The 14,128-nt window shown below is 40.0% G+C and overlaps 1 protein-coding gene across 4 annotated transcripts in view; it reads right to left on the bottom strand.

Moving 5' to 3' along the window:
* The window catches only part of USP6NL (USP6 N-terminal like), a 130,786-nt gene that overhangs the window by 32,201 nt on the left and 84,457 nt on the right, over window positions 1-14,128 (bottom strand). For all 4 annotated transcript variants that reach the window (XM_052789924.1, XM_052789925.1, XM_052789926.1 and 1 more), the window contains 2 exons: window positions 13,904-13,984; window positions 2,031-2,138 (listed from right to left, as the gene is read on the bottom strand). In XM_052789924.1, the coding sequence (XP_052645884.1) occupies window positions 2,031-2,138; window positions 13,904-13,984 (189 nt within the window). The remainder of the gene's footprint in view (window positions 1-2,030; window positions 2,139-13,903; window positions 13,985-14,128) is intronic.

The raw sequence follows: 14,128 nt of genomic DNA, 5'->3' as shown, positions 1-14,128 counted from the left end.
ACAGACTGTGGTTGCAAGAAAACAAAAAGGTTTGAAGACAAAAATAAGAAAAACAAAGGGATCAAACAGGGAACAATAACATCCATTAAGTCTGCTGAGCACAACCAGAAGCTTCAGGCACATCGGGAATTACCTGTAAGTCATTGAACTAACTGGTATCGACCATTAACCAGCACAACACTAACCACAATCTCAGCTACGTGCACCTTCCAGTATAATTTAAAGTACTAACATCCAGAACGATTTGTCCCCAGACCCAAAGCCTATCATTTGCTGGAATATAAAAAAAGAAGCACTCTGAGTCTTTGCCATCATGGGAGCCTCTAGCATGAGTGAAAAGAAAGGGTACCTAGAGTTTGAGAAACGGAAAGGACAGAAGATTAAGAACTGGTAATTGCCCTGCACATAGAGCTGAAAGAAGTTGTTTGACCTACAGCAAATGCGCATATTTTCCTTCTAATTTTAAGGTGTGAAATTTGTAAGTGATATGTGAATTAGGAGTGTTAATATCACTTCAGGAAATGGGAAAAAAGGAGAGCAGTAAAATGAGCCTATCACAAATAAATAAGCTAGGATAATGATGGAAGAAACTCTTTCTACTTCTATATCTGAGCTACAAACACTTTTTTGTTTTGCATTGAGCACTAGATGGCATTAATCATTTCTGAAGACGAATTCACCTATTTTTAAATGCTTCTAGTTTTACTCAGTATTCTTTCCCACAACTACATTATTCAGCATGAACTCTGTTTTATCCCTTTTGGATCTGCCACTAGTCTTACTGATGAAGTTAAACAAAATATAATAGCCAGAAAGAACAGCCTGTCAGACTAAAGAGTGATAAATAATTTAAGAGGAAGATCACAAACACCAAAATTTAGATAACATCAGTGCCAACATCGACCTTCTTTCAGGACCTTACAAGATTCCTTGTCTACTCAGACACAAACTCTCAGCTCCAAAAAAGTGCTATTAGAAAATGCCAAAATCAAACAAGCAAAGCATTTCCTTGAAACTCTGGACATTATTTCTTTAAAAGGCAGTGAACATTTAAATTCCTGTGGGGAAAAACTCTAACACTCTACAATACTAAATTGCCTTTCTGTTAGCTAAACTCTGCCTATAATCCTTTAGCAGAAAGAGAGAGAGACAGACAGGGAGAGAGAATTTTAAAGGATTCGATTCCCCTTCTGCCTAACTTACTAGCCTGCACTCACACCTTACTTTCCACTCTTGGGTCTCAAGTTTAGCTCTGATGGCCATGAGCTGTATTCACACCCACAGAAAAAGTAGAGTTAGTAGGGAAAAATTTAGAGGAATACAACCACAATAATTTAGAGGTTGTTTTAACTGCTACTCAGGTTGAAGGTGAGGGCTGGCGGGGGTAACACAGAGCTATTTTCTTTATATTCTAAGTCGGAGATATGCTTAAGTGGTCGATTTATGCCTGTAGAATTTTGTGGGTGACTCTGTCATGAGTTGCACCTCTGAGAACACAACCAAGTAACCAGACAGTGCTTTGCAAGGGATATCTAAGCCTCACTTGGAGATGAGGTGGCAGAAGGATAGCCAGCTTGTTCTGGCTTTTACAATATTAAGGCACCAACCTCCATCCCCTCCAGAATACTGCAACTCCTCTTACTGATATTCAGCCAACAAGGTGCTCCTTTAATAAACATTCTCAAAGAGCTGTAGTTTCAGAGGCTTCTGTCTTTTTACTGGGACAGGGGTTTTTCCTTACTTTGTTTTCCTCTGCTTTTAGAAGGGCTTTTGCAAGTATTTGAGGATGGGAAAAGAAATGGAAAGAAGATCAAATTAATTACATGAATTACAGAACTAAAAAATAAGCTGAAAAAGTGCTTTTCAATACATTGCCTTTTTCCTAGCTAAAACAAGCAGTAGAGTTCAATGCAACTTCTAATCCTTTTTTTTTTTTTAAACACTGCATAACAACAAAAGCTTAATAAAGCCTGTAGTCTTAGTATCCAAAATTTTAAAATTAATATTAAGTGGAAATTCTACAAACTCACATTATAAGTGTCTTTCATTTCTTCCTTCATTTTAGGGACGTCAAGTAGTAAAGACCAGACTTGTCCTCTGAACTGCAGTGGGATTCCTTTATAAATTCTCCTATGAAACTGTAAAAAGAAAAGAAAATATAAATGCAGTACAATCTACAACATTCTGAACAAAAGGAACAGTGACATACAACATGCTAAAGAGAAAAATGCAATTATGTCAATTGTCCTAGCAAAGGGGTGACCAGCCGCAGACAAAGTGTTCCAGTGTCTTTTGAGGGACCAAAAATGTCCAGTGACGCCATCTGGGACCTCTGTTGACAGAATCAGCGGAGGCACAGGGAACAAAATGGACACACAAGCCAAAACATCACTCTGTGCAGGTGACGCTTACAAGCCAGGACTTTAGCATGTAGGAAGGCCTATCAAAATTGTATCACCTTTGCTGAGCAGCACTTATTCTACAAATATTGGAAAGACTACTCCAAATTTTGTAATTTGGACCCAAAAAATCAGATTCTTAGCAACACTATTTCAGGAGAAGCCACAAATAACTCACCATAATTACAAACGATAAATGGGAATGGTGAAAGGCAATCAGCAATATCACAAAGCTTTAAAGATTACCAGTAAAAAAAAAGCATAACTGATTTTTGAATTCTTGTAAGACTGCAACAGTATGCTAAAATGTATGTATGTATGCATACCAAACAAATATGTGAGATCACAAAAAAACCAGGACGTGCCATTTCTAAAGCTAACATATTTTAGATCGTATTTCTAAACTAATAATCAGTTTTCTAAATGCATATTAAAACATTTGCACAAAAACAATGTATAAAAGATATTCTAGCTACAGTTCCTAAGAATACAGAACAACCTACCAACACTGCACACAATTCTTAGCTGTGAAATAGAAAATTAAATTCCCCTTTCCCGACACATTCTGTTCTGACACATAAAGCTTGTATTAGAAATGGGTCAGAAGGGGATAACTCAGTACCTGTGCATAACTAGAGTCGTTACATAAACTATTTATCAGTCTTGCCTCTGACATGTCACTGCCCTTGCACTCTCATTCAGTGGTTTGGTTCTTGCTGGGCTTATTTGAAAAAATCAGGAGCACTGACAACTGTCTTCCTCAGTTCTCTTCTGATTTGTATCTCTTTATGCTGCAGCATTTAGGAGCACGAAGAGCCTCTAAATAGAGAAAGATGGACTAGCTGGCTAAAGTCTTGGCTTTACGCAGCCGGGAGAGACTCAAGATAAGCAAAGCCTCAGAGCAACTGAATCCTAGTAATTCTAAAAACACACACACACACAAAAAAATGTTATCATCTTTCAGGAGACATGTCTAAGAAAAGGAAAAACAGAGAACTCTAACAAAGAAAATTAACCTTTCTGAAGTTCTGTTTTTACCATTATTTTAATGATGGCACGGGGAAACAATTAGATTTAAAAGAGAACAAAACACATGCAACCCCTCCCCAAACTATTTACTCTTTGCTTTTAACATGCAATGAAAGTTAGACCTTCAAAATTTCAATTGACAAAGCTATCCCTTCCTTGAAACATTTATAAAAGTTATGTTTGTAACATAAGAAATACTTTAAAAGAAATGTCCTCCTCAAAGACAGGATCCTTTTTTGTTTTTCATATATTTCACGTCTCCAGTTTGGAAGATTAATGAACCCCTCATTGCACTACATTTGCAAACTTCTGGCTGTTTGGGATATATCAGATCTTTGAAGGTGTCTTTAATGCCAGCAACAATTTATGTCTGGATTTTAGAATGTGTAACTCTTACACAAGTAAGGTTATGACTTTTCTTTCCCTGTCCCCTTTTCAAATGAAAATTTTAAATTGGTATAAGATGCAACAGCAATCCTGGACACTGTCCACAAATAAAATGTGCTTTTTAAAGAAAACATTGCTGCTTTAATATTATTAAGAATGCTAAAGCAGCAACACTTTTAGTGTGAGCACAGTTGTGTCAGTACAGTTTCTTCTGTGAAGATAAAGACCAACGTACAGTGCTATAAAGCATCCTTCTCTATAGATGTATATCCAGACTTCAGCTCACACAGAGAATTTCAGTGTGCGACAACCCGGACACAAGGATAACTGCTTGCGAGAGAGAGGATAATTCAGTCTTTTGAAAGCCAAGCAACACCAATTGCAGTGGAGTCATCCTGAGAAGAGATTATTAGCCTGTCTACTGAAAAGCAGAATGAGCCAAATTTGCGAAATCTTTTCTGGGAACTTGAAAGAAAAAAAGGGAAAAAAAAAAATGCAGTGTGATATGTCCCCAGTGACATGTAGCTGTGTTCCTCAGACCCATGGTACAGCAACAGTGTAACTTGACAACAAACATTTTTGCCAGTTAATTATTCATTTTGTAACTCGTTTTCAAATGTCTCCGACAACCACAAGATTATTAATGAAGAGAATTGGTTGAAGAATAAATTCTCAAGACTACTGTTGTTCTAAATGAATATTTTCAGAGAAGGTCAGGTGGACATCAAAGGCCAGAAATAAGCCTTTGTAATAATCGTTTCTTATTGAAACAGAATTAAAACAAATCCAAACCATACAAAGTGTAGGGCTGTTTTGTTTTTTTTCAGGACATAAAACTGAAGGAGAACAACCACCAGTTTCAGAGAAGTCTATGGCATTTACAGTTTTCCCATCTTCCGCACTTCCCAGACTGAAACAGCTAAACACTAGAAGAGCCCTTGAAGTAGTAAGTAAAAACTGAGATAGAGAATTGTGGAAGTGCTTTTAAAAGAAAAGTTTGGAAAATGAGTTGGCAAATACAACTTTACAAAGAGTGGAAAGGACAGAGAGTCTAGTTTCATCAGCCTGCTATAGTCATGCCAAACAAAACAGAAGGAAAGCAAACATTTTCAGTAGCTAAGATCAGAATTATTGCACTACCTGACAGAATAAACCCAAATAACATTCAGAGCTCCTTGCAAACCATTTTAGATCTGTATCCAGCTGACTCTGCTGTTTCAACTATTCTTTAATTTAGGCATAGAAAAAACCTCTCAGTCATCCCAATTCATTACAAGATCCTGCCTACAGACTCAGCAGAACAGACTAAAGACCTTCACTGTCTGCCCTGTATATGAGAGAGAAATGTAACTGAAGAACAGAGCCTTTCATGGCACATGCTCCATTACACAGACGATGATGTGGAAACAAGCATGAAAAATTTTATATACAATGGAAAACAGAGGAGTGGCTGATGCCTGAGAGGGTCATGCTGCCACCCAGAGGGACCTCAACAGGCTGAAGAAATGGGCCAACAGGAATATCATGGAGTTCAACAAGGAGAGGTGCAAAGCCCTGCACCTGGGGAGGAAGAACCCCAGGCACCAGCACGTGCTGGGGGCCACCCGGCTGGAAAGCAGCTTGGCAGAAAAGGACCTGGGGGTCCTGGTGGACACCGAGTTGGAGAGGAGCCAGCAATTGTACCCTTGAAGCAAAGACGACTAACGGTATCCTGGGCTACGTTAGATAAAGTATTGCCAGCAGGTCCCCTCTACTCAGCACTGGCTGAGGCCACACCTGGAGTACTGTGTCCAGTTCTGGGCTCTCCAGTACAAGACAGACATACTGAAGAGAGTCCAATGAAGGGCCATGAAGATGATGAAGGGACTAGAGCACCTCACACATGAGGAAGAGCTGAGAGAGCTGGGACTGTTCAGCCTGGAGAAGAGAAGGCCCAGGGGGATCCCATCAATGGACTTAAGTACCTGAAGGGAGGGTGCCAAGAGGAGAAGACAGCCAGGCTCTTTTCAGTGGTGCCCACCGACAGGACCAGAGGCAATGGGCACACACTGAAACACTGGAGGTTCCCTCTGAACATCGGGAAACACTTTGTCACCGTCGGGGTGACCGAGCACTGGCACAGGTTACCCAGGGAGGTGGTGGAGTCTCCATCCTTGCAGATACTCAGAAGCTGTCTGGACATGGTCCTGGCCGACCAGCTGTGAGTGGCCCTGCTTGAGCAGAGGGGTTGGACCAGATGACCTCCAGAGGTCCCTTCCAACCTCAACCTTTCTGTGATCCTGTGTGATTCTGCAATTTTGTGGAAAATGACACAGCTGCACTGCATCTCAGGGGACAGGGGCGCGGCAGGGGGAACCCACACATATTTCACAGCAAAACTCACTTCTGATAATCATTCAGTCACCAAACAGTTAAAGAAAATATAAATGAGCAAACTGATTATTAGCTAACTGAATATCTTTACAATAAGTTACCATACCACTGCCCTCAGCTCTCTTTTATTTCCTTATGTAATATAAGGTTGAAAATATGTTGAGAAATGCTGGGTTAGGTCTGTATACTTGCAAAACCCTAATCTAATCTTCTGTTCCCTCTGAATCAATAATTAAAATAAAAAGTAGAAAATTCAGCAAGTTACTTTATTTTTTCTTCTACTTCTGGGGAGATGAAATGAGTCAATCATCAACAAATTCTTTAAAATTAAGGCTTTCTTAAGATAATAGCTCAAAACAAAATACAAGTATATAAAATCAGAATTCAGATAATTATTGTATGCAAACATGCATCATTCAAAGAATTACAGAATCTGGGATGTTTCCATCAGCGTAACACATAGAAAAAAGGAAGTCATCCTCAGTAGATATAATTATATAAACGCAACTTAAATAAAAATTAAGTTCTGTATCACATCTAAGATGATCATCAGCTAAGGATAGTTATCATAAACTCTTGTAATTATTACTAATATTGTTGAACCTGAAGTAGATAGGACAAGTGGACACTAGATGAGGCCCTACCACCTGGGAATTCAAAAGGAGCTTCTCATGCAAAAAGAAATTGGTCCTGTAAATTGGACCTTTCCATTGTGAAACAAGAGAATACATAGAATGAATTAAAAAGCTTACAAAGCAAGGAGAAAAAAAAAAAAAAATCTCTCAAATTTGGAATATTCCAAATTAGCTATCATCTCAAATATTGAAGTCCGTAACATCCAATATTCAATGTGGCCTCCACGCAAAAAACCTGGAAAGCAGCCAACCTCCCCCCTTCCTTCCACTGCCCCAATCTCTCCAGCTCATAAACCCAACTAGTTCCTGGACAAGAAACGAGGCCACTATCACACAGCACTGGTCTGAAGAGCAGGAACTGGCATTCTTGCTGCTACAAGATATAAAACTAGTTTTCTTGAAAATAAAACTTTCTCAGTTATGTCAGGAAGAATTGCACAAGCAGCAGAGGAACTCTGCCACCTCAAAAAGATTCAGTGATGAGAAGCATAAGAATTAAAATCTGAAGTCTCACAAGAAAGTATATTTATAATGAAAAGAAAGTATATTTATAAAGACCGCTGCCTTTAGAGGTTCTTCAACTTCTGTGGGTTGAATAAAATGAAGAGAAAGTGCAAATACAAGAGTTGCTCAATCTCATTCAAAAAATCTCAGGAATGTGAAGAGGGTTCTTCATTAAGGCTCTGTGTTCAGACTCCAAACTAAGTGGAGACTTGATTATTATATTCTGTGTAAATGCCAGAACAGCTGGAAATTGCCTGCTACCCTGATTGTTTCTCTTCTTCCTTTCTCTCTCAATTTAGGTAACTTCAATCACAGATAGATGAAGGTAGATAGTGAAAGACAGAAATACTTTGGTGGAAAAGCTCAAATGGGAATATAACATATAACAGTTTTATTTAATCTTTCCTGAAAGTTATGATCATACTAAGCCAGGAAGGATTTACTGTCTGTGGTGGTTGATTGTACACTGGATTACTAAGCAGTAGAATACAAATAGAAAATAAAAGCATAAGCTAGAGAAAGACCACATTGCAACACAAACTTTGCTGCTCTACGACACTCCCTGCATAAGAAATGACTGATGGGGAGATGAAAGCTTTGTTTTGACAAATACCAATCACACAAAGACACAAGGGTAGTTACACACTCCAGAGACTGGTGTCTGTAAGAATCATGATGACTCCACTGAAAAGATGCCTAAATAATTGTATAGGAATCAAGGAGTTTTATACACAAAGAGGAAGTCAGGCAAACGCCAGGAGGCCTACATGGGTGAACAAGTTGCTCCTAGACAAACTCAAACACAAAAAGGAAGCCTACAGAGGGTGGAAGCAAGGACAGGTAGCCTGGAAGGAATACAGAGAAATTGTCTGAGCAGCCAGGGATCAGGTTAGGAAAGCCAAAACCCTGATAGAATTAAATCTGGCCAGGGACATCAAGGGCAACAAGAAAAGCTTCTATAGGTACATTGGTGATAAAAGGAAGACTAGGGAAAATGTGGGCCCTCTCTGGAAGGAAACAGGAGACCTGGTTTCCCAGGACATGGAGAAGGCTGAGGTACTCCACAACTTTTTTGCCTCAGCCTTCACCGGCAAGTGCTCCAGCCACACCACCCAAGTCACAGAAGCCGATGGCAGAATGGGAGAACGAAGAACCACCCACTGTAGGAGGAGATCAGGTTTGAGACCATCTAAGGAACCTGGAGGTGCACAAGTTCATGGGACCTGATGAGATGTATCTGCGGGTCCTGAAGGAACTGGTGAATGAAGTGGCTAAGCCACTAGCCATCATATTTGAGAAGTCAGGGAAGTTCCCACAGACTGGAGAAGGGGAAACATAACTCCCATTTTTAAAAAGGCAAAAAAGGAAGACCCAGGGAACTACAGGACAGTCAGTCTCACCTCAGTGCCTGGCAAGACTGTGGAGCAGATCCTCCTGGAAACTATGCTAAGGCACATGGGAAATAAGGAGGTGATTGGTGACAGCCAACATGCCTTCACTAAGAGCAAATTGTGCCTGACAAATTTGGTGGCCTTCTACAAAGGAGTTACATTGTAAGGGAAGAGCAAAGGACATCATCTACCTGGACTTGTGCAAAGCATTTGACACTGTCCTACACAACATCCTTGTCTCTAAATTGAAGAGACATGGATTTGATGGACGGACCACTCTGTGGGTAAAGAATTGGCTGGATGGTCACACTCAGAGTTGTGGTCAATGGCTCGATGTCTGAGTGGAGACCACTGACGCTGGCGTTCCTCAGGGGTCAGTAATGGGACCAGCGCTGTTTAACATCTTTGTTGGCAACATGGACAGTGGGATCAAGTGCACCCTCTGTAAGTTTGCCGACGACACCAAGCTGTGTGCTGCGGTCGACACACTGGAGGGAAGGGATGCCATCCAGAGGGACCCTGACAGGCTTGAGAGGTGGGACTACGCGAACCTCAAGAAGTTCAACAAGGCCAAGTGCAAGGTCCTGCACATGGGTTGGGGCAATCCCAAGCACAAATGCAGGCTGGGCAGAGAAGGTATTGAGAGCAGCCCTGACAAGAAGGACTCGGGGGTGTTGGTTGACAAGAAGGTCAACACAACCCAGCAACGTGCACTTGCAGCACAGAAAGCCAACTGTATCCTGGGCTGCATCAAAAGCAGCGTAACCAGCAGGTCAAGGGAGGTGATTGTCCCCCTCTACTCTGCTCTCATGAGACCCCACCTGGTCTGGGGCCCCCAACATAAGAAGGACATGGACCTGCTGGAGCTGGTCCAGAGGAGGGCCACAAAGATGACCAGAGGGCTGGAGCACCTCTCCGATGAAGACAGACTGAGAGCATTGGGGTTGTTCAGCCTGGAGAAGACAAAGTTCCGGGGAAACCTTATAGCAGCCTGCCAGTACCTAAAGAGGGACTACAAGAAAGCTGGAGAGGGACTTTTTGACAAGGACGTGTAGTGATAGGACAAGGGGTAATATTTTTAAACTGAAAGAAGGCAGATTTAGATTAGATATTAGGAAGAAATTCTTCACTGTGAGGGTAGTGAGACTCTGCAACAGGTTGCCCAGAGAAGCTGTAGATGCCCTATTCCTGGAAGTGTTCAGGGTCAGGTTGGATGGGGCTTTGAGCAACCTGGTCTAGTGGAAGGTGTCCCTGCCCATGGCAGGGGGGTTGGGACTAGATGATCTTTAAGGTCCCTTCCAACCCAAACTGTTCTGCAATTCTATGATTCTATATGGTTATGGAGTTGTACGTGGGTTCATTTTACTATGTCATCCTCATTACCTCTAAATCATTACTCAAATACGGTAGAGACTGGCACATTTCTGGTTTCAATCTGACAACTCTTCCATCTCTTTCCAGTTCCTCATGGTCACACATTGCTGGCCTCCATTCCCGTTCTCCTCCCCTGCCCTTTTTTTTTATTAGGTTAAGCACAGAAGTTCTAATGGGAAAACAGTGTGAAGTTCCCAGAGCCCCCATCCCATGTCTCTCGGTATATTCTTCTGCAATAAAGATCAGGGGAAGATGTAAATTGAAGCATCTCGCACGCACGCACACACACAGCAGCGTGTTAATGTTTTCTCATTAATTCTCCTTGTGAAGTTATGATGGAAAAAAAATAAAGCAGCAGCCTATAGGCAGCTCTGCAAGAGTATTAAATGAGAACCGTATTTTGCAGTCAAGCATATGACAGTTTTGGATAATGTAATCAAATACATGGATTCATTTACAGTATGTGTACAGTATGAACAGTTTTCTTCAAGCCAAAACTCTCCCAGCTGTATATTATGAAGGCTCATTACAAACAGGCTGTCTAAAGTCCTGTACTTTGTACATACCTGCTCTATCCCTGGGACCATCACCTTCTCTGACTCTCCCTTGGTCTCTTTTTAAGAACAAAAGCATCTCTCAGGTACGCCATTGTCCAAAACCAAGCCATCACTACAATTATAATCTACAACCCCACAACATTATTACTGTTGTTGTTGCTGCAATGTTCCCTTCAGTGCTGTTTCTAAACAACGCTGATTTCAGGAGCAGCCTGACTGCACAGAAACCATGCAAGTGTCAGGTGAAGTGAGTCTTTTAAGATACAAGCTGTTAATTTTCTTTAGCAATTTGTTCCTCCAGTGTTAACGACTTTAACCAATCAAGTGAAGACAGAAAGCAAGAGTCAGGAATTGTTCTTGCAACTATTGCTCCCATGCTTCAAGAAGGTGAGCATGGAAAGCTGGTGCATTCTTCCAACACACTTTCAGATAAAAAACTGTCTTTATTTGTGAGTTTTGTACAACCCTGAGAACACCACCAGGCTTTCCATAAGGAGCAGTGACAAATAATGTCTGACTTTCCACTGCATGCTTGGGAGGAGGAAGAGGAAGCTGATTCTTTATTCTGTATGTTCTGGTTCACTTACCACATAAGATGTGAGAAAGAAAAGGAAAACACCCTTCTTTTTAAAGTTTCTTGTGCTCCACCGGAGTTCAACAATCGGTGAGAATTTTTCCTAGCCTCAAGCAAAGTTCATCCCCTTTATGAACATATTGAATTATTCCTGCCACTATTTATAGTTCAGCCTGTAATTTGTTACATGAACTGAAACTCTTTCTGCTCAGCTGATCTGCTATACCTTCTGCATGCTTGGTGAATAAAAGATTATTCAGTTAAGTCAGTGTATCATGGACTGATGTTACAAATGGCTGAAAAGGAAAAGCGATGCTGCTTAGACAACATGTAGCTATTGTGTTACCTGAAAGGTCGTATTTATCATTCTCTTTGCAAACAATGTAACTGTAACACAGGTTTTTTGATCATCCCTTTGACTTGGGAACATACTTGATCTTCAAATTACCCAATCACCACAGTAAAGAAACAAAGCCACCAGTGTTATGACCTCTAGCTTCTCCTTCCAGAGAAGATGACAGGACAGAAAGTAGGAGTGTAAGAAAAACTTGGGAAACAAATTATTACTTTTTCATGCATTCACTTCATATTTTAAGAAAATGAATTTGCTAGCTTCTTAGTTATACCCTGAAAAACATCAACCACTGGCTTTGGTATTTTTAACAAAAGCTAAGTGCAAGACATAGCTTCTAGTCTCAAAAATAAAGGTAGTAAGCCGACATGATGAGTGGGGGACATGCTGAGTAAATTTCTCCCTCTACTTGAATTGTAGTATCTCAGTTCCCTGCTCATCAGGCTAACAAGCATACTGGTCTCAATCTCTCCCTTTAAAGTTTTCCACTTTGCACAGAATAATTTACTAAAACAAAAGGCTAATCAAGGAGTAAGCCAACGCTGCAAGCCAGCCATCCAGGCAGTAACCTAGGATCCATAACAGTTGTCCTCTAGTCCTCAGCAAAATACAGGTGGATCAGCAGCATCAGAAAATACCAACAGAATCCCCAACAGAAAATGCAAGTTTTAAGCCCTATTGAGGGGAAGAGGGAATTTGAATTTGGGAACCTCATACTCTGTGCATTATCCACTAAACGGCCACAAAAACAGTTATGAAAACCTCCTCAGAATAGTGTTGGGAATATAGCCTCTCCAGAAAGTTTTTTCCCAGCTGAAATTCTTCCATAATTTTAAGATGACCAAGACTACAATTCCAGCAAATAAACTATTCACATGAACTTCCCTACCTAGCTTTCAAAGCAAGTAAAAGCACTTAGCACTTAATGGTATACCTAACATAACCCCCTTTCTGTCATTACCTTCAGAACATTATTTGTTTTCTGAGTAGGATAAAAATAATTCTGTAACTAAAAATCCCAAAAGCAATTTAAAGATTATTAATGGGCAATTCACTACCTTAAAACTCACCTGCAGCTTCACATAGAAAATGATTTTACTTTTTTTTTTTTTTTTTAAGTCAAGAAATGTTGTAGCACTACTGGGCACTGTTAAGCAGCTGCCAGCAGATTTCAGTTCTTCTCTACTGATTCCAAAATAAAAAAAGCCCACCAAGTTATAAAGTATTCTAGTCAAAAGTAGATCCCGTTCATACTATCAAAAAATTCACTTCTCTTGAAGATTATGAATGCTGCATTGCATATTATTCACAGAAAAACCAGACTTAGCCCAAGGGGGACAGGGCACTGAATGGCTTCCTGTACTTTTTACCTTCTCACTTACTCAGTGCAACTATCCTTTTAACAAAGCAACCAGGTATACTGGGATATCCTAAGATATCTGTGCTGGCAAGTGTGATAGTTTAAGCATCAAACTATATGCCCCATGTGATGACTAATCAGTTTCCCTGGACAGTTACTCAAGGTGGTTTTCACTTGTCCATAACAGTAAGTTATCCTAGGCCCTTCAGTAAACCTGGGCTGCAAAAAAATAAAGGAAAAAAAAAAAAAAGGGGGGGGGGGGGGGGGGGGGGAGGAACAGGGAAGACATGACCATGGAAGAGAAGAAGATTAAGAGTAAAAAAACCCTCACAGATCTTAATAAGACACCACCAGTAACTCAGAAGAGTAACTTTAAATTTAAATATTAATTAATACAATATCCAGCATACAAAGGAATAAAAAAGGTAAAGTTAAAAATCATAACCCTTGAAAGGGGATTTATAATTCCTGAAGAATTCAGCTATACCCATTTAAAGGTGTCCCCTCTTTTCAAGATTATAAAGATTTTTCTTTTTTTCCTCCTAGCATTCTCAAAGCCTAAATCAAACACAACTTCTAGCTCTCTGCAAGACAAGACAAGCAGCTCTGATGCTTCATCCACTCCACAGATTATTTTGCAGATGTGAACACAGTATGCTGTGTGATCCTAGTTCCAATCCCACAGTGCAAAGCAGTACAGCACACACTTATTACTACGAATATGTTAGAGAGCCTACGCAATATTGCCCTTAGAAATTCCTTGCATTTGACCACCAGTTTTCTTGGGTTATTATTATTATTGGGTTATTATGTATTATTGCATTTTGGAAGAATAAAAAGCCTTTTTCTTTCAGTGTGTGTTGTTTGTTTTTTATTTTCCCCAGATCTCATAAACAGAAACAATCTAATTTAAGGTTATACATTCATTCAAAAGTGACAGCTAATGAAGAAAGCACGCATAACTTTACCTTTTCACTATTCTTGTATTTTTCCCAGCTTTTCAGCATCTTAAGCCATTTTGTAGTTCTTTCAATTTCAAGGTGCTTTTGCTGAAAAGAAATTAGAATTTTTTAATCTTTTCAAAATGAATACATTTAAAATTATTTATGCTTTTCTAAAAACACTGAAAAAAAGTTTAACACAGCATCAGCAACTTTTTATCCAGTCATCTAAGAACAGCAACAGAGTAACAT

Source organism: Harpia harpyja, chromosome 6 (genome assembly GCF_026419915.1).
Source record: "Harpia harpyja isolate bHarHar1 chromosome 6, bHarHar1 primary haplotype, whole genome shotgun sequence".
NCBI lineage: Eukaryota > Metazoa > Chordata > Aves > Accipitriformes > Accipitridae > Harpia > Harpia harpyja.
This window is presented reverse-complemented; position numbering and strand designations above follow the sequence as displayed.